Source organism: Leptodactylus fuscus, chromosome 3 (genome assembly GCF_031893055.1).
Source record: "Leptodactylus fuscus isolate aLepFus1 chromosome 3, aLepFus1.hap2, whole genome shotgun sequence".
Classification (NCBI taxonomy): domain Eukaryota; kingdom Metazoa; phylum Chordata; class Amphibia; order Anura; family Leptodactylidae; genus Leptodactylus; species Leptodactylus fuscus.
This window is the reverse complement of record NC_134267.1, coordinates 158,299,669-158,326,857: the sequence shown is the minus strand read 5'-3', so window position 1 is coordinate 158,326,857 and position 27,189 is coordinate 158,299,669. Positions and strand designations below refer to the sequence as shown.

The following is a 27,189-nucleotide window of genomic DNA, read 5'->3' as shown; positions in this document are numbered from 1 at the left end:
TATCCTAATGAAACCAATGCACCATTTCAATAAACTGAATAAGCCATATCCTTCTCTTATGTATCACCTGTATTTGGCTAGGGAATGTCTATAAATAAATGTATCAAACTGTGCTGCTTGTGGACAGTGAGCAACTTAGCAAACACTTTACCATGAGTTGTAAGGGCTGAGATGTTGACATTGAACTACTTTCTGTATACATAGTGGATTACATACATTATTCTCCATATGTAACTAAATCTGACGTTTTACAGTGAAGATCTACAGTATAACATTTATTCTTTAATATTTTAGGAAAAACATTTCTTTCATAAGGTCAATGAGAGACTTTCTAAGCCAAATATTTTTATCCTCAATAATCGCTGGGACGCATCAGCATCTGAACCAGAGTACATGGAGGATGTAAGCTGAGCTTTGTAATATATTAAGATTTAGTCTGTATAATACTATATTTGTGACTGGAGTGTCTCTACTGACATTATGTTTTGGTATCCATATGAGCAGGTCCGTAAACAACACACTGAGCGTTGCCAGTCTTTTCTGGTGGATGAATTGAAAGTGGTAGATCGTTCAGAGGCACAAAATCGCATATTTTTTGTTTCTGCCAAAGAAGTTCTGAGTGCCAGGATGCACAAGGCACAGGGGATGCCCGAGGCTGGTAGGTGGAGCTCAACTGCAACATAACAGAGGTCTAATTGTTTCCTATAGATCTTACAAGGCTGCCTTTTTTGTCCTTGATTTTAACCAATTGCTTAGACCCTAAAAATATAATCTGCTATAGAAACATTGCCATTCAGTTATAGAGAACCGTAAGAAAGCCACAATCACTCCTGCAAAACTTTTAAGAAACTTCCTTGTCATCGCTTACATATGTGTGATATAATGTTCATAAAGATATATAAATATGCATAAGATGTGTACAAAACCTTTTTGTTAAGTGTCAGAAGACCCTATTAGTGAAGGTCTGTCTTTTAACAACGGGCAAGCAGAACTCATTATACAGCCATGCTCCTCTGTATCACCTTGGCTTTTCTGAAGAGACAATGATCAACCTTAGACTAATAATGTTTGTCAGAATAAAATTGTACATATAATGGTGATCATTGAGATTGGATGTGTAGGGACTGGCTATTCATATGGCTTACCTTTTCTGTATTGTACAACATCTTCATGCTTGCTCCTTCTTATTGAGTTTAGTATCAGGGCAAACAGAATTTCCATAGCTATGTTAATGAACATGGGGGTGAAAGTTGTACAATTGAAATGTTGCATAGCGCCTTAGCCCATCAACAAAACCTTAGTGTTTTCATGTCCTATTCTTCTTTCTTTACCTCCTCTTAGGTGGAGCTCTTGCTGAGGGATTCCAAATACGGTTCTTGGAGTTCCAGAAGTTTGAAAAACTGTTTGAGGTACAATATTCATGGCTATAATCCTTTGATATATAAGTTGATCCATTCACCTTTCATGTTAACCTACCTGCTCTCTGCTAGCTATGGAGAAGGACAGGTGCAGAAGTCAATAAAAATACATCAATTAAATTCAGACTATCAGTATTACCACTGTAATAAGGTTCCTATTCCTAATTGTTACGTTCTAACAGTTCTGCTAGCGTTGTACCGCTCTAGCATTAGAACTTTATTGTAATGAACCTTTGTATTGCTCTTGTGTTTTGCCTTCCTGCTGTGTGGTTACTAACCTCTCTCCTGTTTTAGTCCTATCTCCATGTCATTCCTTTCTAATCTAGCTCTAGCAGTGTCTGCTAACTTGTCAGCCTCTTGTTCGTCATTGCTGACCTCTAGATTCACTTCTTTGGGGGACAATAACCTTTTTTTTCTTCATTTTTTTTTTTCTGCTTTCTTAACCTTTTCATTTATTTCATCATTTGTTTGAGTGAATTGTCCGCCTTCCTTGTTTTCTTACTAAACTAAAACTATATACAATACCTTTCTACATGGTCTAGACAGCTTTGTATCAATGTTATCATTGTGATAACTTCTTATGTGTATGATATTGGGTATGAGATTGTCATCAGCCTTGTGGCACGTGTATCCTTTAGTCAGTTCTCTTCCCACAGTCTTCTGTTATGTAGTCATCTGGAGCGTCTCCTCCTAGAGGTAGTTGTAGTAGACCTCTTCATCCAGAGCTGGTGTCTGACCATGACAGATGGGGACACATTCAGAAACCTACCAACAGTCCATAATGGGAGGGGACCCCATAATATATCACATGCAGTTTTCCTTTCTTTTGTCGCAGCAATATTTCTCTGCATATAAATGTTTAATCCACAGGGTTACCAATCGATATAAAATTGACGTTAGGATCGTTTATGTGAACAGTTCCACCATCAACATCCTATTAATATTATAAATGTGAAAGTTTGTGAGATTGGATGTTTGTGGGTTTGTGTGTTCGGATGTTTGTTAGTCAATCACGCAAAACCCGCTCGACCGATTTGACTGAAATTTTCCACAAACATAGTTAATACACCCGATTGCGCAATAGGCTACTTTTCGTCACAATAGCGCACATACGTTTTTCCCAGGACCCCCACAAACCCCAAACTCACATCACCATCTCTGCAATCTCACACACTTTGGACCATAGCAAGCCACAAAATTCATATTGCCCTCTACAGCCTCGCCCCTAACCCCACACAATCTCATATACATATATTTTACCACTTTGCCCCTCACCTTAACGATACTCCAGGAGGCTCTCTTTAACGCTCCGGAGCAGCCATGTTTGCCAACCCCCACCGCTCTACCAATCCGCAACACCGCCCACCCATGTCAATACCCCTAGGCGGTCTAATAAATGCAAAAAAAAAGTTTAAAAAAAGTAAAAAAAAATATTAAAAACAAACAAAAAAAGGATTAAAATTTCAAATCACCCCCTTTCCCTAGAACACATATAAAAGTAGTTAAAAACTGTGAAACACATACATGTTAGGTATCCCCGCGTCCAAAATCGCCCGCTCTACAAAGCTATACAAATATTTTTCCTGTTCGGTAAACGCCGTAGCGGGAAAAATGGTCAAAAGTGCCAAACCGCCGTTTTTTCACTGTTTTGATTCTGATAAAAATTTTAATAAAAAGTGATCAAAGCAATAACATTTCCCGAAAATGGTAGAACTACAAAGTACATCCAGTCCCGGAAAAAAAAACGCCATATACATCCCCGTAAATGCACGTATAAAAAAAGTTATGGCTGTCGGAATATGGCGACTTTTCAAAAAAAAATTTAACAGTTTTGGATTTGTTTTTAAGGGGTCAAAATGTAACTAAAATCATATACATTTGGTATCCCCGGAATCGTAACGAAACACAGACTACAGGGGACATGTCATTTTGGTTGCACAGTGAACGCCGTAAAACTAAAGCCCGTAAGAATGTCGCAGAAATGCATTTTTTCTTGAAATCCACCCCATTTTGAATTTTTTCCCTGCTTCCCATTATATATTACATTATATACAATAATTAATGGTGGCATCATGAAGAAAAATTTGTCCCGCAAAAATTAAGACCTCATATGGCTCTGGGAGCAGAGAAATAAAAAAGTTATGGGGTTTAGAAGGAGGGGAGTCAAAAACGAAAATCAAAAAAATGCCACCGGCGGGAAAGGGTTAACTTCAAATACTTCTGTCCCAAAGTCACTATGTAAAGTTTCTCACAACACCGTATAGCAGCTCAAATACAAATTAACTTCAACACAAAAGTCTCACGTATTCTCTGAATTAAAACAAAAACAAGATACAAACTTACATTTCATATCCCATACCTTATACACTACGAAAACCTTACCCGCACCTGTATTTACCCACTTCTACAATCACCGCAGACGAAGTCGCGGGTACCAGCTAGTTAACAACTAAACGCCCAATCAGAAAATGGTTTAGTTGTTACATAAATAAAATCTTCTATTGGTCAGCCACGTGGAACTATTTACAGCCTCTACATGTCCAATAGCAGATAGTTAGTTTGTTGGGCGATTTAGGCATTCCAGCCAATGAAAATCTATTAGCTTTAGGGATAAATGCTGCCAAATAATTCCACTGACTCCAGTTTGCTTCTCAGATGCATGCAAGACATATTTTTTTTATTCCTTTAAATAGATCTAAAATAGATACTGTGTTGCATACGCTTGTGTAAAATGCACCAAATTTAGAGGCATGACCGACTGTGTGCCACAAAATTACATCTATGCCATCTCTCAACTGGAGCATGTTCTGGTCCAAATTGTAGTATATCTGCTCAAATAAGTTGCAAGTTTGTGCACAAAAATTACTTCTGTCAAAATTTGCCAATTTTTTTGCACCAGAAAACTAATACACTTCCCGTTTTGGGTGCATTTTAGTCTATGAAGCGAGCAGAAGATGTATTGTCAGCTGCTGAGGAAGTTTAATTGTAAATGTAGACTACTTTCAGCACAATGAATGACTTCTTTTATCTACCTATGTACAAAGATGTATTCATTGATGAAGTCTGGAGATGTAAATGTGAATCCTCAGGGTCCAGGGTGGGAGGTCAGAGAAGACTGTAGTATATATAATGCAGGCAGCTGAAGTCAGTGCAGTTTATTTCCTTATGATGTTCACCACTGTGGTGGTTACTTGTACTCCACTCCATTATATAACATTATGGTCCATTATATAACATTATGGTCCATTATATAACAATGGTCATATTTTTTTCAGTATTTTATTTTTCTGCTAATACACATTACTGTGTTAAGAGAGTAGGAGGAGGAGGACGCCAGCCTGCTCTTCCATCATCATACTTCTTTTTTCGTTTTGCTTATGCCATGTCTTCTTGCTTTGAGTTTTATTTGAGCAGCAGCAAGTCCTTTCCTCGGGCACTGGTTAGTGCCATCTGCCTTTTGTTATTCCTGACTTGCTTTGGATGGGATCACAGTAATGTGTTGTGACTTGGGCCCCACAGGAATGTATCTCGCAGTCAGCAGTGAAAACAAAGTTTGAGCAGCACACTATCAGAGCTAAACAAATTACAGATACTGTAAAAGCGATAATGGATGCCATTAACGTGGAGGCTGCTGATAAAAGGTAGGCGCATCTGATTTTTTTTTTTTTTATTCTTTCTATGCCTCTTGTGGGGGGAGGGGGGTTCCCGTGTTATGTATCAATCGTAAATGGTTTGTCCAGTGGGCATTGTTCCTAATGACGCCGCAGATGTGATCAGCTGTTAGTGCCTAGAAAGGTGGCCTCTCTAACCATTTACTACTGGTCCTGTGTGTTTCACACTGTGGTATTTATTCCTGGACCCCTAGAGCAGAGATGGTGAACCTTTTAGAGACCAAGTGCCCAAAGTACAACTCAAAACTCATTAATTTATTGCAAAGGGCCAACACGGCAATTTAACCTTAATACTGTGCGAATACACATTTGCAGACAGTGATGGACCCATTGATACAAACAACTTTGTACTGAAAGGTAATACTTTGTATTTGGTACTTTTGAACAATTAATGCTCACTATTTACATCGCACAGGATCTGTTTTATAGTGACCGTGCAATATTATTACATCCTGTAATATTATCACACTTTTTGTCTGCTATAAAACAGATACTGTGTGATATAAGTAGTGAAGGGTCCCCCAACAATACAGTCTGCTCCACAGTGGCCCCAGGCAGTACAATCTGCTCCACAGTGGCCCAGACAGTATAACATGCTCCTGTACTTACCTGCACTCCCAGGAAGAGCAGCCACATGGCTTCTTTTCACCGTAAAATAGGCGCCAATGAATGACATTACAATCTTATGCCAGTGTAAGCCACGGAACCACGCCCTACACTGACCGTTCTCCACACCTAAAAGAATCGCTTGCCGCTTGTTCGCCAGGGACTTTAGGACAGCTGTCCCAGATTCCTGGATAGCAAGCAATCCAGGAGCCTGGCTGGGGTGAGAGCACACATACCCACAGAGAGGAATCTAAGTGACCCCTTTGGCACGTGTGCCATAGGTTCGGCCACAGCCCTAGAGGCAAGAGCTGCCCCTCTATTAACTTCATATGTGGGTGGAAAACATTTGAAATTGTTTCTTGTAATGTTATTTTCATAAATGTTACAAAATCTGTATTAAATCTTGCATATAAATCTATAAACTTAACAATACTGTCTAAACGTTATAATTGTCATATAATAGTCCATCACACAACAGCGTTGTTCTGAAGCTACAGCTGCAAAACTAGGGGATAATATCTGCACATGGGTAAACGGTTACAGGACAGAAAGCAAAGAATGGAACAAACTCAAAATAGGCTAAAGTCTGTAGTAGGGTTGTGTTATGGACTCTCTTTAAGCCTTGGGTTAGGGATTGAGTGTCAGTGAGTTGTGGTATAAAACTTATAGCTTATAACCGAGTGTGATTGTATAATAGTACAGAAATACCTAGATACGCTGGCAGCATGGGCAAGAATATGGCAGATGAATTATAATGCTGATAAATGTAAAGTAATGCACCAAACCTGGAGTATTTGTATCGGTGCAAATACACTAAAAGGAATAAAACTGGGGTGAGATGCCAGAAAGGACGAGGGTGTTACAAGCAGGCCCAATGTCAAGTGGCAACTGCAAAAGCATTTAGATTTTGGGTATATAAAATGAAACTTACGATCTCAATGTAATATTTTCCCCAGTAAAGCCTTTGTAAGACCACTTCTCTGATATGAGACCGCTTTGGGCTCCACATTAATAAAAGGACATTGGAGGACTACAGGGAATGCAGAGGCGGACACTTGGATTGGTAAAGGGGATTTGAAGTGTTAACAATGAGGCAAAACAGAAATGTAAAAAATCAGGTTTATATATAGCTTGGAAAAGGAAAGCTTAGACGTGATCTGATTTACATGTATAAATATAGGCAGGGTCAGTACAAAGAAATATACACATGGTATAGTCTTTCCATGGAATTTGCTAAGTGCCAGGGGACAGTTATTTTGTGTGGAAGAACAGCAATTAGACTGCTGTGAACTTATCAGTCAACCTGAAAAATCTGGATTAAAACTAGCGTATTTATTTGAAGATTGTATATATGATTTGACAGGTTTGGATAGTATGCTAGAAACAAGACCCTTTAGTCCTTAATAGTACATAGATATATTGACGCTTGACTTTGTGGACATTTTCAGGGTGAATGCAATAGAGAACAGAGAATACCAGATGGACAGGTTAGAATTCATACAGAGTCAGATGCAGATCCTTTCTGAAGACGTCCGGAAAAGAATTCTACTCATCACTGACGTGGTGAACAAACAGGTGAGATCTGTCTGACATTTGTGTGACTCCTTCATGTGTGACCTTGCATCCCTGCTTTACTGCAGCTGTGTACCATGGTACTAAGGGTGACATAACTGCTGCTCAGGTGCTTCAAGTTCCCTTGTCATCTGCAGTAGTTCTACATATGTGCAAATTCAGCTTGTCCAGTCTGTGTTTATTCCAACTGCAGATGAAGCTTTCACAATGCACATTAAATTGATGCCAGGATTTTCATCATTTATGTAATGTCTTGTGGCTAGCATCATTAACTTTAAAGGGTTTGTCCATCTCCCTGTCTCAGCAGCTTTATCTTTTTCTCACTTCCTGTATTCTTCCACAGGACACAAAGAAGTGCCTCACTAGATATGGACATTGTCTTTATCAGGAGACATTTATTATGATTACTAGACATCTAATTATATATAAATATAAATAGATATAAATTCAGATCAAATAATATACACAGTAAATGTATATTACATTACACAGGCTTGGAGAGTAAAACAAACTTACATGTTGCAGGGTAGAAGAGATTAAGGCCTAGTTCACATCTGCGTTTGGTGTTCCATTCAGGGAGTCTGCTTGGGGACCCCTCAAACAGAATACCAAACGCATTAAACAGCGGTTAGCTAAGAAATCACACGGTCCCCATAGACAATAATGGGGTCCATGTGGTTTCCACACGAAACATGCAAAGAGAAAAGTGCTGTTTGTAGGACTTTTCTCTCTGCACGATTCATGCAGACACCGAGCGGAAACCACACGGCCCCATTATAATCTATGAGGTCCATGTGGTTTCTTAACTAACCACTTTTTAATGCATTCAATATTCCATTCTGGGGGTCCCCAAGCGGACTTTCCAAACGGCATACCGAACACAGATGTGAACTGGGCCTCAGTGTTATCTTTGTGTTTTCCATAGAGTGATAACACACACTGTCCGACCCTTTACTAGCAAACTGCAATTAGCTGACCTGATTGTTTTGACCGAACTCTGCAGAGAACAGTGACTTATCTTCCTACTTGTTATCACAAGACAGGACAATATACCAAGGAAACATTGTGTAAACAGTGGCAGGAACCATTTCACATAGCAGGCAAACAAAGCAGCATTGCTAAAGCAACGTATTTAGGAAAGCTCTAGAATATACATAGGTTAGCACTATAGTTAGGAGCTTTAAGATATGGGAATACTCCTTTAATGCTTAGATGTTTTAATATGTGGGGTCTACTTGCTAAAACAAAGAGGCAGAAAGTGGTATATTCATTCTGTATCTGAGAATCTAGTGTTTATACCTCTTCAGTTTAGGAATCAGAGTCCTAGGGGGAGTTTATACAAAAGATTATGTAGCTGATATTGGGGCTGATTCCACCTCATAATCTGCTTCAAAATCTGTCCTGAATCTCCCTATTTAATGGGAGGCAGAGACCAAGGGGGGGGGGACACTAAATAAAAATAATTGTCCTGCTCGATCTTTCTGCAAAACCTGCATCATGAGACTCTCTCATTAGTCTCACGCATCTGGGGCTAAGCAGAAAGTAAAAGCTGCGGCGGAAAGTGGAGAGGAATGTGAGGCAGAAGTCCACCTTAAATTCCTCTTTATATTTCACCATGTGTACAGTCCTTTAGCATTCTGACTGCACCAGTATTTAAATTAAAAAAAAAAAATATGGCTGCTTAGACTTTTGGAGTGAATACATATAAATATACCTCCCTGACACCAGTAGTCCATATATACCTGCATGCATGTTGTAAATTGTACACGGACATGTATATGTAATCACACCTCCCCCTGTTCTCCTGCACTCAGAGTTTCCCCTGTGTCTACTGTACATGAGTAGCACCTTAAAAAAAATATATAAATTCTGGTGATGTAATGAAGCTATTGTCCAAGCCAAATGGACTCATGTGACATTTTGTGTTGACAGGTTTCAGATGCCATGATGGATGAGATCTGTCATCTATCCCTCCTAGTGGACAAGTTTGATGGAGACTTCCACCCAGCCCCACAGTTTCTGAAGCATTATAAAAATGTGAGCTATCATTCCTTATTTATATGGTGGTGTTCTGGAGGTCTGTGCTCAGTAATGTCAACCTGAATTTGAGGACTGTAGTCTGCTGGGTATAATCTGGATGTCAGATTATACCCAGCAGACAATGGACGGTATTGGTAGTGAAACACAAAGAAAGGAGCTGTAAAGCTGCCGATAGACTGTCAAGAGATCAGATCTGTCAGCAGACTGGGGGTGGCCCATTATTTTTGCTGATAGGACCATGTATGTCAGGGGTGCTCACACTTTGTCAGCATGTGAGCTACTTCTTAACATGACCAAGCCCTAGGATCTACTACCCACTTCTTGTGGGCGGGGCCGAGGTGGGCCTGTGGGTGGGGCCGAGGCGGGCCTATGGGCAGGACTGGGCATGTAGGCGTGGCCAGGTGGATTGTGAGAGGTGCCGCTCAGGCATCCCCGCTGTCTGCTTCTTCACAGCGCAGGCTGAGAGTGATCTCTGGAGATGACTCTCAGCCTGCGCTGTGAAGAAGCAGAACCCCGGCCCCCTCCATCCCTAAGAGCGGCCTGCAAGTGCTTGTTCACAGCGCAGGCTGAGAGTCATCTACGGACACTGGCAGGCGGAGCTGCCCCAGCCTGCCAGTGTCCAGAGATAACTCTCAGCCTGCGCTGTGAAGAAGCAGACAGCGGAGATGCCTGGCTGCATCCCAAGATCGACCCATACGTCCATCGTGATCAACCGGTAGATCGCGATCGACGTATTGGGCACCCCTGATGTATGTATTCCTGTCTGAGATACAACAAGATTCAGGTAAAAAGGATGTTTGGAATTAAAAGTCAAATCTCATATTCTCTGTTTTGTGATTTGTCTTCCTTGGAGCCTAAGCTACTTCTCATTTTTACTCCTTAAACCGTAGGAACTGAATGCACACATAGATAAAGGAATGGGGAGGAAGTTGGCAGACCGCTGCTCTGCTGCAGTCAACTCTTCTATATATAAAGCACAAGAGGATATTATAGGTAACCACATGCTTTGATTTTTTGTACCTGCTAAGTGACGATGTTTGTTCTCCACGAATTTGTAGGAAAGTAGCAACATATCTTAGGACATACTCCAGGATTATAGAAGTATTGCTTACTGCTATATTTCAGCACTCTTCTTACCAAAGACATAACTAATAAGTCACATTCTTTTTATCAATGCTGGCTATTGTTGGATCAGTTTATCTGGCCACAGCCACGTGTTGAAGCAAAATGTACTGGCCATTCTCTGAATTCAAAACCTCTATGCTGACCATATTCTTAACCCCTTCCCGCCGATGGCACTTTTTGACTTCCTGACCAAGCTCGATTTTTCAAAACTGACATGTGTCACTTTATGTGGCAATAACTTTGGAACACTTTAACTTACCAAAGTGATTTTAAGATTGTTTTTTCGTAACACATTGTACTTCATGTTAGTGGTAAATTTTGGTTGATATGTTTTGTGTTTAATTATGAAAAAATTTGAAATTTGGTGGAAATTTTGAAAAATATGCATTTTATAAAGTTTGAAATGATGTACATTACATACAGATAGTCAGACCGCCAAAATTATATCATAAATCTCATGTTCCAGATCTCTGCTTTATGTTGGCATCAAACTTTAGGCGCCCTTTTAATTTTTACGGACATTATAAGATTTACAAGTGAAACAACAATATTCAAAATTTTCAAGAAATTTCCAAAACCCATTTTTTAAAGGGCCTAATCCAGTTATGAAGGGGTTTTGAAAGACCCTTGTATTAAAGCCCCCCATAAATCACCCCATTTTCAAAACTGCACCCCTTAAGCCAAAACAACATATACCTAGTAATTTAACCCTATAAGTGCTTAACAGGAATTAATACAAAATGGAGGTGAAATTTTCAAATTTGAATTTATTTTACTAATATTTTCGTTTAGCCCTAGAATTTGCACATTCACAAGGGGTTAAAGGAGAAAACGCATCCCACAATTTGTTAGGCAAGTTCTCCCGACTACCATAGTACCCCACTTGTGGGTGTAAACTAATATATGGACGCACAGCGAGACGCAGGAGGGAAGGCGTGCCAAGGAGCTTTTAGAGGGCAGATCTGGCTGCGATCAGTTTCAGGAGCCATGTCGCATTTACAAAGCCCTTGAGGAGTCAAAACAGTGGAAACCTCTAGAAAGTGACCCCCCCCCCCCCATTTTGAAAACCGCACCCCTCAAGGAATTTATCAAGTGATGTAGTGAGCATTAGTAACCCCGAAGTGAATGTGTAAGCTGTGCGGAGTAAATTGGGCACACCAAATCCTATTTTATTTTCCCACTAGCTCCTATGACATGGACGGGGAAGAGGGGCATTCTGGGGGATCAGCGCTGGTGTATTATCCCTCATAAGCTCTAAATATGGGGTGTCCCCTGAAAACGCTCGCACCGCTTACACATTTCCTTCTAGTCGTAGCCACTTATGTCCTAATGATTTGGCGACTTTTAGGGTTTTTGTCTTCACATTGTACAAGCTAGATTTTTATTTTTATTTTCTGGCAATGTGGCCATATGAGGGCTTGGTGTTTGCGGTATTAGATTTACTTTTCAATGCCACCATTTGGGGGCCTGTAACTTATTGACTACATTTTATTAACTCTTTCTGGGTGGGATGTAAAAGGAAACATCAATTCTAGCATTGCTTTTTAGCATTTTTTTTTTCCCGCGCAGCGTACAGCATAAGTAACATGTTACCTTTATTCTGCGGGTCGGTACGGTTACGGCGATACCTCATTTATATTATTTTTTAATGCTTTGCTATTTGTGCAGAATAAAAATTAAATTTAGGGGAAAAAATCATTATTTTTGCATCGCCATCTTCTGAAAGGCATAACGTTTTTATTTTTCGCTAGACAGAGCTGTTTGAGGGCTTATTTTTTGCGGGAAGACCTCTTCTTTTTATTGGTACCATTTTGGTTTTCATCTGACCATTTGATTACTTTTTATTAAACATTTTGTAAGGGAAAGGTGGTGAATAATCATTATTTTGTGCAGTTTTCTACGTTTTTTTTTTACGCCGTTCGGGTTAAATAATATTTTAATTTTATTGTTCAGGTTATTACGGACGCGGCAATACCAAATATGTAATGTTTTTTTCTATTTTTCTTTATTTTACATAATAAAACATTTTATATGGGGAAAATGAGGTTTTTGGGGCTTTATTTATAATTTATTTTAAACTTATTTAAACTTTTTTATTTTTACTTTTTTCTAACTTTTTTTTTCTGTCCCCATGGGGGATTGAAGCAGTGATCGGCTGATCACTGCTTCAATAGAGATACGCTGCAATACACGTGTTACACGTGTATTGCATTGTATAGGAAGCTGTCAGCCTGTGTAGACGCACAGGCTGACAGCTTCATTTACGGCAGGATCAGCCAGGTGCGAGGACGGGGTAAGTGATGGGGCAGACCCGGGGTCACTGATCAGACCCCGGGCTGCCCCCTACGAACACCGGCACCCCCCGAAACCGGCGCGGGGGGTGCCGATCGGCACCATACTACACTGTAACCCCGGAGGTGCCAGCGGTCATGTTGACCACCGGCATCTCAGGGGTTAACACCCGCGATCGGACCCGGTTCCGACCGCGGGTGTTACAGGGCATTGTCAGCCGTGTATTACGGCTGACACCCGCTGTGCATGGTGCGCACACAGTTTCTGTGTGCGCACCATGCATCCACAGTAATAGTACGGCGGTTTGCGGGAAGCCCTTCCCTGCAGCGCCGTACTATTACGGCGAATGTCGGGAAGGGGTTAATATATATCTGTATAGAGTTTATTGATAAATGTGTAGCTTCCTGCAGCCATCAGATACATACATCAAATCAGTTCCATTCGTATGGATGTATTTTTTTTTTAAGTTTTCTGCAGCAATCTGGTATGCGTAAGTATAACCTTTCCACAGCTAGGTGTTTATCATTGAACTCTATGTATTCAGGGATTTTAACTCTCAGAAAATCAGTGAATGCAGAAAGACCGAGCTTGAATTGCTGTAAAGACATGTTTTATGTATAATATTACGTCTTACATAATATTATAATAACACATCTCTGTTTGTATTTTCAATCTCTGTTCAAATCCACATCATGGCTTGTGTTTACCATGGGAGGTATGATGCTATACTGGATCCCCCATGCAACTGATTCACTTGGGGTCCTATAGAGCCTTTTGACTTACTTAGTCTGGCAGGGTTCCTCTGTGCTACCAAGAATTTTAAAATAAAAACTATACCTTTGTGTACATATTTGCCAACCTGAAGGACACTGTGAACTGGCAGCATATGAATGTTGTAGATATCCTTTAAAGATCCTGATTAGAGATGAGTGAGTACTATTGAAAACGGCTGTTTCGAATAGCACACACCCATAGGAATGAATGGAAGCAGCCGGCACGCAGACTTTGCTGGCGGCCGGCCGCTTAACCCCCTGCATGCCGGCTACGTCCATTCATTCCTATGCTTGCGTGCTATTCGAAACTGGAGTTTCGAATAGTACTCGCTCATCTCTAATCCTGATGTCTGTACCTTGTCAGCAGTTCATTAACCATTTGGCTTCTCAGCTCCTATTTCCAAGCAGTTAATAACTTATGTTCTTAATATAAACTTCCTTTTCTTTTTCTTATATTGAAGCACTAGAGAGTTGTTCCTATTTGCCCACTGTGTGCTATTGCAGGTTTCATTAGTGCCTTTTAACATTTGCCAAATTTCACATTTTCAGAAAATCTAAAACCTTTGCTGCCATCTGCTGTCCAAAATGAATACAGCACTTGCCTACCATGCAAGAAATTTGACCTCAGCTATAATCTAAACTGTGAGAAGTTGTGCAGTGATTTCCAAGAAGACATTGATTTCCGCTTTTCTCTTGGCTGGACATCACTTGTAAATCGGTATTTAGGGGCCAAAAATGCTCGTATGTTGCTGGGATTGACAGAACCAGTTTTTCAGGTACGTGCAGCTGGTTCTTCCTAATACTGGAATATTGACATAAGTAGATTATGTTTATACTGTGGAATCTTACTTTAAAAGAACACAAAAAAAAACTAATTCCATTTACTTAAAGAGAATTAAGATACATCAAGGCCAAAAGTTACGGATTGTAGTCATGTAAAGAGTTTACATTAGGTTCACACTAGCGTTTGGATCCACATGTCCGCTTAAAAAGTAGTTTCCCGTGGAAACCAGTGGACTTAATGCGATCTGCTGGTTTTATACTTAAACTGGCAGAGAATAAAGCCCTAATTACAGGACTTTTCTCTCTGCCAATTTTAGGTGGAATCTGCGGAAACTCCAACACAGATGTGAATCTTTGCTGCAGGTTCCACCTAAAATTGGCAGACAGAAAACTCCTGTAAGTAGGACTTTATTCTCTGCCAGTTTAAGTATAAAACCGGCAGATCCCATTAAGTGGTCTGCGGATAACTGCTTTATAAGCACTCGGGGTCTCATTCTTTCAGGTTCCCATTCAGACCTGAACAAAAGACCCTAATGCTAGTGTGAACCTAGTGGAAGTCAAGTATTTCCAGTGCACATAGTAGATATCCGCAAAATAATACTGCAATAAAAAGGGAACAGAATACAACCTCTACTATGCAGAAGGTCTAAGGCTCTGCAAGTTATGAGGGCCTGGACACAAGCATAGCATGTATAACACTGTTCAGTGGCACTCAGAAAAGTGAAACGTTATTCGTGTGTGTGTGTGTGTGTGTGTGTGTGTGTGTAATATATATAATTTTTTATTTATTTAAGATCCCACGACCTGTAGCCACCCCTACCACATCTTGTAACCCTGCCCAGACACCTGATGCTGTATCACAGGAAGAGCTAATGGTTACAGTGATGTCTGGATTGGCATCCCTGACATCAAGAGGTTCTATGGGTGTCCTAATTGTTGGAGGAGTGGTAAGTGACTGATATTTCATTGTATATAGCATGAGGGGACAGATATTAGTGCCACCTAAATTACATTGTATGAAAATGCCATTGACTTCTATGGTATTCATGAGCAAACATACAATTCAAGATGCACTAAAGCTGCAATATTGCAACATGTAGAATAAGACGTTCCGCAGAAGCACAGCTTTCCATTTTGAGTTTAAGATTGATTTGAAGATTTTAGTGAGTCCAGTCTACACAGACTCTATAGACTAAAATAATATAAGGTGCTGTAATAACATTTTTGGGCTTAAAGTAGTTATCTGGTTTTGAAAAACAAGGAGCCACAAGTATTCTATAAATGTTATAACAAACACTTCACACACCTGTACAGCCCCCCCACCAATCCCTACAGGTATTTGCTTACAAGCAGCTATTGACCCAGCCTGTGCCCACTGCAGTTAGTCAGCGGTTACCTGTTGTACTACCGGTATCACCTCCTGCTTCTCTTATACATCACAGTAGAACAAGCTACATGACATGTAATATTTTTAATTAAAAAAAACAACTTTTTTTTTTTTCCTCCTGCAGGTCTGGAGAGCTGTGGGCTGGAAACTGATTGCCTGCTCAGTGCTAGCATATGGAAGTCTGTACATGTACGAGAGGCTGACGTGGACCACAAGGGCAAAGGAAAGGGCTTTCAAACAACAGTTTGTTAACTACGCTGCACAGAAACTGCAGATGATAGTTAGTATTACTAGTGCCAACTGCAGCCACCAAGTGCAGAAGTAAGTACAGCCATGCAGATTTACTACAATCCATTCTCACGCTAGGTTCACACCTGCGTTCAGGTCTCCGTTCTGTGGTTTCTATCTTCTGCATGCCAGAAGACGGAAACCACAGACCGGGTGCGGCGGTGAGCGTTTTATGCTCTCCGCCGCAAAAACGTTTTTTTTTTAAACCGGACACAGAGTACTGCATGTCCGACTCTGTGTCCGGATTATAAAACACGGTTTCGCGGCGGAGAGCATAAAACGCTCACGGCCGGACAGCTTTCTCACCCATTCAAATGAATGGGAGAGAGAGAATCCTGCAGGTTTCCGTCTCCTGCCTCTGTTTTATGCAGGAAACGGAAACCTGCAGTACGGAGAACGGGGCGCAGATGTGAAAGAGCCCTCAGCAGAACACGTCCAGAAAGCAGTTCCAGTAAAGTAAGTTAGGGGAATTTATAAAGACTGCTATTTTAAGCCTTTTTATTCCCCTCTGGTATCAGATGTGAAAGTGTTATTTAGAGGCCAAGTGCTAGAAACTGAAATCCACAAGCTCCAAGATTTCATTTATAATTTGTACCAATTTTCTGGCTCAAGCCTGTCACATTCCTCAGTCTCCTTTATGTAAAAATGCCTTGAACTATGGAAAAAGGGTAACTTTTTTTTTTTTTTTTCCTAAAATCCACAAAAGCCTTTCACCACAATTCTGGTACACACCAAAGGTATAGATGTGGTTATAGGATACCACTCTCCTATCTGTCTGCACAGTTTAGTTGATTGAGCACTGGTATGAGATAGTAAAACTCTTGACAACCAAAAGCACGCTTCTATGGACTGCAAATGTACCCTGAAGTAACCTCTGTGAGCTGCAAACCTCATATTTCTCATATTTTGATCTTCATATTTGTTTTTTCAGGGAGCTTGACAATATCTTTACCAAGCTCTGTCAGCAAGTGGATATTACTCAGAGGAATCTAATGGAATCCATCAATAAACAGTCAGAAGAAATAAGACAGCTTGAGACAGTTCAAGGCCAAGCCAAGGTTTTAAGGTATTTGTTCCCTGTGCTTTCAGTTGTACATAGAATGGCAACTTACCGTATATCAATAACTGTATTTATACTTAATGTATGAAAGTAATGGTGACTAATTTCAGACATTAGGGGGTATTTCCCATTTCTTACTAACTCACAGAACATATGTAACAAGTAAGGAACATATGAAAGGGACTACACCTGGTTTACTGTAGTCTGTAACCATGGAGACACATTAGACACTGTAGGGACTGTAAATACAGAACGGTATGATATATTTAATCAAAACTGTTTGCAATGTTGCTTCATTCTTTTATTGTGAATGCAATGGAGAAAAATTGTTGCATAAGCAGACTTAGACTGTCAGTGAATTTCCCCATCAGTCTGAACTACTGAACCTTCTACTCACTTTAAAAAAAAACCCATAATAATCTTGCATCTCAAAATTAGATCATCAGTAGAAATGAGCGAGTACTATTCGAAACTCCCATTTCGAATAGCACGCAGAGGGTTATGCGGCCGGCCGCCGGCAAAGTCTGCGTGCTGGCTGCTTCCATTCATTCCTATGGGTGCGTGCTATTCGAAACGGCTGTTTCGAATAGTACTCGCTCATCTCTAATCATCATATTTACCCCCATGTGACATTTTGATAAACATAGTGATATAGAAGAGAAATTTTACAATGTCAAGGTTGGGGCTATAGTGATAGTATGCAGTGTCTTATACTGTAGTCACCCAACGATGGGGAAGGTTGTTATAATCTGTGAGATATTCCCAGTCTCACTGTCCTATGATGGGGAAGAGTGTTATAATCTGTAATATATTCCTAGTCTCGTGCAGTTCTCTTCACTACTGTGTTGCTTGTTTTCCTAGAAACAAGGCCGTACACCTTGAAAATGAGCTGGATCACTTTACAAAGATGTTCCTTAACCAGAGTAAGTGAAGAGGACACTTCAGACCTATCCAGACATCAGAAGAAGAGGACGCCTAGTTTTTGGTGGACTGTAGCACCTCCATCGTATTCTACCACTTATCTGCCAGGACTTTCTATGAGCTGTAATGAGAAAGGACTACTGTAGCATGCACTTGTATGTGATACTGTGAGCTGATGGTGCTGCCTCCTGCTGGACATAACTGTAAACATTCTATGTATCTCACATGATGTTACAAAGCTGTCAGATTATACTCACTTCTTTGCTACCAGAATATATTTCTTCATGGTTTTGTAAAAGAAAGTTGCTGGTTTGCATAAAGCCCAGGTGGATTTGAGAAAATCTCAAGATTTCATTTAAATATTTATTTTAATATAAGAGAAACTATTGCTGAGAACAAAACTTTATATTCGTTGTACCAAATAAGAGGAAAATGGTTGAAGATTGACAGGGCTCCCCCTCCCTTTTATGTTTCTACCACTCAGGTATAACAGCAGAATGTGCTGGGCTAAGCTCATACTTGTTTCAGGTCACAGCTACAAGGGTCTCCACCTTGTGGTTTGCTAGAGTTAGATTAGAAGTGTCAGTAACAAAGGTTAGAGGGAAACTCCTCATTGTTTCTGTGGACACTATGAAGTAACGTGTATTGGAAATGCTGCAGTCACTTCCCACAGGGTTCTCCTATAAATACCGTGTACAAGTCCCCTGTAATAAATGGTAGGAGGAAGAAGACCTCTACATGCTACCATGGCTTATCATATCAGCAGATTGTAAACCTGTGAGGTGACATCATCTGATGACATCACACTCTCATATGTAAGGGTTAAGGACCTTTCTGTAGCATGTGGCAAGAGGATGCTAAGCATAAAAGGACTACCCAGTTTTACCACCTGTTTACAGTTTTCCTACACTTGCTGACATGTAATAAGTGGCACTGATTTTTCTATACATTATGGCTACTAATGTATATAGCAGTTTGTGAAAAAACAATAAATTGAAGTTTTGTATTTCTCACTACAGTTCTCATTGTGTACTTATTCACGATTGGTGTATGTTTAGGCTCTGAACTTTATAGAAGGCCCCTTATGTATTTTGTCTAGACCTCTTAAACAGGGGAGGGACCAAACTCAAAATTGGTGAAGGGGAAAAAAAAAAAAAAAATACAATTCACATTAGTTGGCAGTACACTTCTTAGCACTGTAACCTTAACACCCGCTTGCATCCATCTCCTCATTGTCTATCACTATCCAGACCTCTTTCATGTATACTGCCCTTGTCCCTATAATTCAGCAGACACTTTCAATCTTATGAGTCTTCAGTACAGCATCACATGGACCTTTACAATGTCTACCTGCTAAGAGAAGTATCTAGATGCGATAGGAACGGTCTGCTCTTCAATAGTTATGGGAAGAATATGCAAATCTGTCTTCCATGATGTAAACAGAAAGACAGTGCCTCAGTCATGCAGCCCACTAAGGGGAGCTTCCTTTAACATCATGCCCCACCTTCCCAGAGGCCTTTGCTGCAATGATGTGGGATTTTACCAGGCAGTCTCTCAGCTGAGGACAGCTGTTTCGATCTATCTGGCCTTCCTATGCGCTCCACTGTGAGGCGCATATGGCTTAATAAGACTCCACACACCTACATGGTGGTCTCTCCCTAAGGAGTGACGATATTCCCTTAACCCTGTCTAGAAGCCTCTCACCTTTGCCAAGTCAGTTTTCTCTACGCTGGGCTGAAGAGATCCAAATAGATTTAAACAGCTGTCTTCGGCTGAGAGACAATACTTGGTAACATCCCACATTATTGCAGCAAAGGCCTCAGTAAAGGTCGGGCATGATGTTAAAGGGAGTGCCCCCTAGTGGGCTGCATGACTGAGGCACTGTCTTCCTATTTACATAATGGAAGACAGATTTGCATATTCTTCCCATGATCCCTCACAGTGGAGCGCATATGGCTTAATAACACTCCACACACCTACATGGTGGTCTCTCCCTAAGGAGTGACGATATCCCCTTAACCCCTTCAATGGCTAGCAAGTTTCTCTCTCCCTGTGTGGTACAATACATCATACACTTTATTATATCACACGCTCCTGTATCATTACATGTACAATGTTAGGTCCATGTGTCATGACCTAGTAGAATAAAAGAATTCAGATAACTTCAGTTCCTTTCTAATACCAGCTGATATTTTATATATTGGAAGATATATATTTTTTTTAAAGGGTTATTTTAGGTATACTTAAAAAAAAACAACCTCCTATCACCTTTAGCACACATTTCAAAGTTGATGTCCATCAAGTCTAATATTTGCAGGGACAAATGGGTGAAAGACAAATTGGTCATTGAAGGAAACAAGAAAACCCAGAAGTGGAAATCAATTTCTAAGTGTCCTGAATACAATGTCCTTTCTTTAAACACGACTGCTATTCCGACAGCTAAAGGATATGTAGTAGTTACAGCAGAATGGATTGTCCAAAGAACAAGTGCAATACAGCAAATAATGCTGTCCATATGTGTAATTTAGAGCAGGTTGTAAGTCCGTGCAAAGCAGCCATAATGCTGAATGAAAGGCACAAAATATCTGAACGGTCATCCTTAACGTGTATGGTTTTATACAGAGCATGGGAAAAATTTTATTTTTTTTTTTTACAGTGATCAATTGCTGCACAAGTATTTCAGCTTTTACCATTTGATTAAATTGTATGTCATATGGTGCTTCTCCCCCTTCTTCCTCTGACCACTTGCTGTACTGAGCTTGCACAGCTATAAAGCGCTCACAAAATTGTGTAGTTATGCCCCTAAGGTGAACATAGCTGCCACTAATAAGGCAGTATAGGATTTAAGGGAATCAGTCATCACATTCCATTATAGACTGAGGCCCCATGTTGCAGAGACACAGCTTGCTTTTATTTATTTTATTTTTTCAATATTTATTAAACACAAGAGACAAAATAGTGTGGCAGATCTATATACAGGCAATGCAATGAAACTGTCACATCAACAGTCTTACATAAGTCGATAATATACTGTAAGGCAAAAGGATGGGGGTGGTAGACTCAAGTATAACTGTAGAAGTTAGAGTAAGTTCTGCAAGTGCATGTGGGATACCAAGGGGCATGTAGGCATAGGGAAGCCAAATACAAGAATAAAATAAACATGTAAAAGGAGAAGGGGGGGGTGACATTTATCTCTCGCGAATGAAGGTACCAAGATTCCCAGGAAACTAGAACCAATGGACAGGATGTCACAACTGCAGAGCTCTTCAAATCTAGAGTTGGTTAACCTTTTCCTTCCATTGGGGGGATGGAGGGAGGGTCTATCTCAAGCCACTTAGGAGGGATCAATCGTTTAGCTGCCTGGATTAACCAGGTGATAAGGCACGACCTTCTTGGGGAGAAATCAGGAGAGGAAACCCAATGCAAAATAGTTTTGGGTCACAGCTTTAAATCTACATGACAAATGGTCTTAGTCTCACCTCACAGAAGAAGATAATTTTGCAGCCTTTGAACCAGATTTGCGAGAGGGACCCCTCAGATAGGCCACAACGCCAACATCGATCAGAAATAGAAGAGTCAATTTTATGCATTTTTGATCCAAAGTGAATATTGGCTACAAAAGGAATAGGAAATATATAGGAAGTTCTTATACTTCTCCTCAATCCCCTCCTGGCTTTGGTTCAGAATAACAAAAAAAAAAAAAAAGCTGCGTTTCTGAAACTTGGATCCTCAACACCAGTGTCTGGTGGGCAAATTATTATTTAGTTGTCCATCACAACCAATCACTGTTCTTTTTTTTCTTCCCCAAAAGGCAAAATACGCTTGGTTGGTGCAGGCAAAGAGTTTTTCTTTTAGACATAAAAAAATCCTCCTTCACAGCTGCTGAGAGGCCCTAAGATACAGTCATATGAAGTGACACAGAGACTCAATAGTAATTCAACAGGTCTATCAGACACAGCTGGTATTACTGTACAGCCGATATAGGAAGGTGTTCTGAACCAAAGACACAATGGAAAGGTGAACATGGCCATAAAAAAACCACCACTTTAGGCAAAACTGACAAACTGCATTAAGTCTAGTGCTGTGCTTTAGCGGCATGGATGACAGGGATTTCTTTTAATATTTGTGACATCTCTCCAATTGTCAACCCTGACGGAGAACACTGAAGGAGAGGAAACCAGTGAAGTGCAGCGACCAAGGGAAACGTGTACTGTTTACAATAAGGAGTAATGCGCCCCCTGCTGTTGTCTACAGCCATGAACCATTACATGATCAATGAACTCCATTAATACTGTATATTGTGCCTTCTACTATACATAACGTACTGAAGCCCTTCCCCCAGCAAAAAGCACATACGACACAGATCTGGTTAAAAGCACTTGTTTATTGGTTACAATATCAATTCATGGCAACATATTGGTTTCACTGAGCCACTGTACAAATACAAAGAAAAAAAATCAATTGTGGAAAAATATAAACAAAACGTTTATAGCAAGTGATTATTTCACAGGGAAATCTTTTATACAACAGCGACTGTTATAAAGGGAGAAGAAAAAAAAAAAAAAAAAAAAAAAAAAAAAAAAAAAAAAAGCATGGCACGTCCCTGGTTTTTAATTGGCTTAAAACCTTTAAAGACAGTTCTTAATACATACACGATCCAAAAGGCAGTGCAGAATTAATTCAGAATCCATATTTATAAAGCCTTTTGTCAGCAACACATGAGTAAAAATGTTATAAAATGAATGTGCGAGAATCGTCCTTCTGGGTGTAGAGAGAGAGAGATATATATATATTACAGCAACAAAACAATGTTTCCTCAAAAGCAACTAAACCTTGGACTTCTATGGATAGAAAGTGTAAGAACTCACATGTTAAAAGATGCTTTTTTTTTTTTTTTAATTTTTTTTTTTCTTTTTATATCTGTTTTTATCCCCCCAGAATGGAGAAACACACAGGATTAAGCACCACCATGTAAAGAAAGCAATAAAAGGCCATAAAGATCTAGAACTACTCTCCACTGAAGTCCATACTGACTCGGACCCTAGCACACTGTGTGGTAGAAGAATCTGTGAGGCACATGTAATGTGTTTATCAGGTTATATCAATCAGTAACACTGTTTGCACATATTACCATACGACACAGCATTAACATTCTGCATGTATTTTATACAACCAGCAATTGGATAAAAATAGAAGAGAGACAAGGCCGATGGTGCCTCGAAACTTAGGAAGAGATTTCACTAGCATGCATGCCAGAGTATGTATACAAGGTGCGCCATTAACCCATGCTTCATTACTTGCACAAACGCAGTCTTCCATTCTGTCACTCAACTGGAGGTCTATATAAGCTCAGGATGTAAAGTAGTCTGTTGTCACCAAAACACGTGAATACGGTACTCATAGCGGTGTGTGTCTTTCATTAGAGTGTTGGAATGTAATGAAGAGTTAGCAGTTTATACTGACAGGGGAAAGTGCAGTGTATGGAGTAGGCAGACTACAGTTCCGCTCAAGTCAAATAGAGAAAGTGGTTTTCTCTGTCCTATGAGGAAGAAGCATGTGGCCATTTTACTTAACATCACAGATGGATGGGGACTGTAAGATACAGTTAGATCAAGGCCCACTGCAGGGATATTGGCACAGTCTAGTTATAAGCAGCCTGGTCAATTGCACAAGGGGCAGGTAATGTCGCCAGCTTCACCATAGGGTGAAGGTACCCACCAGTTTTTACAGGCTGTGGGAACATGATGCTCTTTTATTCTCAAATAGTCACTTCAAATGTACCAGGTCATTGGCGCAAAACACTGGGGCGGCCATGCTGTGGGGGTATCCCCAATTCTGCCCATCATGTCAATAGAAACTAAAGATGATGTCCCCAAATTACATTCCCATTAAAATAAGCTCCTTCCACAGAGGAATTGCCCCTGCTTTAAACAGGTATAAGGGCAAGATGAATTGCCTATAGGCGCAGGCTATACAAAGGCAGGTTCCAATGTAAGAAGTCGACAGGTAAACAAAGGCAGGCAAATAAAATACATTACAGTTTGCATTAATACAAAGGGTTAAATATTGGCACATTGTGAACTCCCCAAATTTATCAAAAAGAACATCAGCGATAACAAGTATAACAATTTGTAGGTGTCAACGTCTCACAAGAGCAGTATGTGGGTAAATTGGTGATCGGAAAGTACAATCTAGAGAGACTACTATACCCAACAGATACTATACACCCGCTACAGTTAGTGGATTATATGGGAAACCGAAAATGGATTTCATCATTGTGTCCAACGTCTCTTTAGACTAGAGCTCACATTTCACCTCAGAACTTACTAAAAATGGTGCTCTGGCTAGATCAACTAGCAATGTCCCAGAACTCCCTCCTGCTACCACCCAATATCACAACCCTTAGAATTTGGGGCTTCAAGTTTACAAATGCCAGAATGACGTGTGGTCAGGACTTTGCAGCATGGTTAAGTGTACTGAGAAATCACAGTTCACGAGGGGAATACACGTTATGTCGTGTGCTGAAGTCTGTTTGGTCTCAAAAAGTTGTGCTCAAAAGGGAACACCATTATGGTCACACTTGTCACAACTCTGCCCGTTCTTTCAGTGACAAGAGTGGGGGGGGGGGGATAAAATACTGGGAAAAACAAAAAGCAGAAAATGCCTCTGAACAATGCAGATAATACTGAATCCCAGTCACATTTTGGTCCTTCATGGTGAATTAGAAATAGAATATTTGTGCAAAAAGGTCGAGATTTTGATGGTGTAATCTGACTGGTATTTATTGGCACTTTTAAGAAGAAACGTGACAGAAGGCACAGTGCATTACAAAGGTGATCTACAGCTTACCATACACTGGTCACCTACCCAAAGTACATGCCGCCAACTTCTGGCCGCACGACCTGAATGACTGAATGGGGTTGGATTATCGACTACCACCATCTGTAGGCAATAAGCACACTATAAGTCCCAATACTGAAGAATTCATTCATTTGGCACTGGACGATACTTGGGAAGTGGATAAGGGTGAACTATTATTACACGTGGATCTGAACAGATCAGCCGCATTCAGCTACTGGGGCAGAGACTTGGAATGTTGGGTCAATTGCAAGGCAATTGTGGGGGTCATTTCTGTGCCAATACCACAGGACGGAGTGACATGTGGCACTACACTGGAGGACTGCTGGCCGTACACTTATGCTAAGAGTCACCACTTACAACAATCCAACATAGCAAGCCATTAGTCTGACTTGCCTATAGAGCTACACTATAGTATATAGGATGCGTGTCCGTGTCCATCTACAAGTGAGGGAAATTCTACCCATTACAGACTCTACAGACAGTAAAGCCTTTTATTAAGGATTCATGTCTGATCACTCTCAGTGAGCTAGGTCATTGGGTTTAAAAAAAAAATAATAATTCAAGTTTTTATTGTTGTTGTCTTGTTTTCAGTGCAGGTAGATGGAAAGTTTAGCAATTTACATTAGTGCATTCGAGTCAGGAACTAGAAGAGTGGATTAGATTTTCCTGCATATTTCTTGTACTGCACAATGGCATCAGTGCACAACACTAGAGATTCTCTGTCCCACTATGCCATACAATATATGGGGAGGGGGGGGGGGGAATAGTGAGCAAGGTTAAAAACTGGCCTGCCTAAACGTGAAGTTATACTACAACTGTATGGATACAAATACAAAGCAATGACTTCAATTCATCCACAGCAAGTTCACAAAGAAAAATAAAAAATAAAAAAACGACAATCAAGTATATTTATCACTAAACTATTGTGGCGTTCAAAAAAGCTACAATTCATATTCTTTAAATAAAAAAGGCATTATTTCATAGTTCTTGTATTTTTTTCTGTTTTTGTGTTTTTTTTTCCTTTTACATACAAACATTACATGATCGGCTGCTATAGTGTGTACATTCAATTATGTACAAAAATAATAAAAAAAAAAAAAAAAGAAAAAATATCAGTACAGACTCAGCAGACTTTGAGCACAAAGCAGAAATCTTTTAACCGTGTGGCTGCTGTAAAGGTCTAATACACTTAACCGACTTTTCTAGCAGCAAAAGGGTTAAAAACTTAACCAAACCACAAAATAAAGACTGGCTCCTAGACTCTTGGTCACCATGATCCTGTGTGCTAGCCCCTTTAAATAGTCACCAATGCTCTTTCCCCTTTGAACCCTTATGACTTCACTTGATTTTTACTAGTTTAAAGAAAGCCTTTTTGTGTAATAATAATCAGTGAATAGAAAAACTTCACCTGCAAATACAAGGTAGAAATGTTATTATTTCACAGCTATAGGCTGCAGCATTGACCTCTCCAGATCTCGGTGGAGAATTTACAAGATCATTTATCTTTGCCCAAGTTAATTCCAGATTCTGAGAAAACTGTCCCAAGACCCTGTAGCTACAGCCATGCCGTCATCAGTTACACCTAAACAGCTCACACGGTTGTCGTGGCCAGCAAGGACTCCTGCGGAGACAGAACAGGCACAAGCGGGTCATTTACAAGCAGCTCATTTCTAATATGAAGTAAGGTTCACATGGGCACACAGTATAACCTAAGCTTCAATGGCAACACAGGTGCCACGTACTACAGAGGGACAAACTAGGATTCCACTGAAGAAAGCAGATCCTTTACACTAAAAGGGTTGCGATGTTAATGTAGTTGTCATGGACTTGCCTGGATGCTGACCATGGAACCAGGGCTTCTGGCCTCATCACATGATTATAAGCAGCACTCTGATCCCCAGGACAGGCTGCCCCTTACCCTTCATTCCTTGATCTCACAGATAACGGGCTGAGAGGTCAGGGAAGAGGGGGTGGAATACTGCTCCTCATCACGTGCTCAGGGGATTGTGACATCGCCAGAAGCCCCAGGTCCATCCTCAGTATCAACTCCCTGGACAAAACCTTTAAAGGACACTTCTACTTTTGCACATGCTGTGGACAGGGGATAACAGGGGGGCATAATCCCCTTAGGACTAGCTCATATGCAGTTCTTTGCAGGCAAATCCATCTCAAAATCCACCTGGGAAAAAAAGGCTCATATTCATTTGAATGGTAGCCACTCGCTTTTTTTTTCCCCCGCTAAGGATTTTTTTTCAGCTAGCAGGGGGAAAAAAAAGCGACATGGCCTTTCTTCCTGCAAGTAGCTGCGCAGAGAATTGACATGGCAGAAAAGGTTTCCACCGTGTGAATATACCTTAAAGCTTTCTTGGAGTGGAGCACCAGTGCACTTTTG

General features: G+C 40.4%; 2 protein-coding genes across 7 annotated transcripts in view; one reads left to right on the top strand and one right to left on the bottom strand.

The window, feature by feature from the left end:
* MFN1 (mitofusin 1) overlaps positions 1-18,277 on the top strand; it is a 39,167-nt gene extending 20,890 nt beyond the window's left edge. For both annotated transcript variants that reach the window (XM_075268635.1, XM_075268636.1), the window contains exons 7-18: positions 295-402; positions 505-658; positions 1,342-1,409; positions 4,938-5,059; positions 7,144-7,270; positions 9,200-9,304; positions 10,198-10,300; positions 14,047-14,273; positions 15,075-15,227; positions 15,792-15,988; positions 16,887-17,021; positions 17,877-18,277. In XM_075268635.1, the coding sequence (XP_075124736.1) occupies positions 295-402; positions 505-658; positions 1,342-1,409; positions 4,938-5,059; positions 7,144-7,270; positions 9,200-9,304; positions 10,198-10,300; positions 14,047-14,273; positions 15,075-15,227; positions 15,792-15,988; positions 16,887-17,021; positions 17,877-17,946 (1,569 nt within the window). In that variant the 3' untranslated portion in view covers positions 17,947-18,277. The remainder of the gene's footprint in view (positions 1-294; positions 403-504; positions 659-1,341; positions 1,410-4,937; positions 5,060-7,143; positions 7,271-9,199; positions 9,305-10,197; positions 10,301-14,046; positions 14,274-15,074; positions 15,228-15,791; positions 15,989-16,886; positions 17,022-17,876) is intronic.
* A 4,023-nt stretch (positions 18,278-22,300) lies between these two features.
* The window catches only part of GNB4 (G protein subunit beta 4), a 79,125-nt gene continuing 74,236 nt past the window's right edge, over positions 22,301-27,189 (bottom strand). For all 5 annotated transcript variants that reach the window (XM_075268656.1, XM_075268657.1, XM_075268658.1 and 2 more), the window contains exon 10: positions 22,301-26,418. In XM_075268656.1, coding sequence (XP_075124757.1) covers positions 26,312-26,418 — 107 coding nt within the window. In that variant the 3' untranslated portion in view covers positions 22,301-26,311. The remainder of the gene's footprint in view (positions 26,419-27,189) is intronic.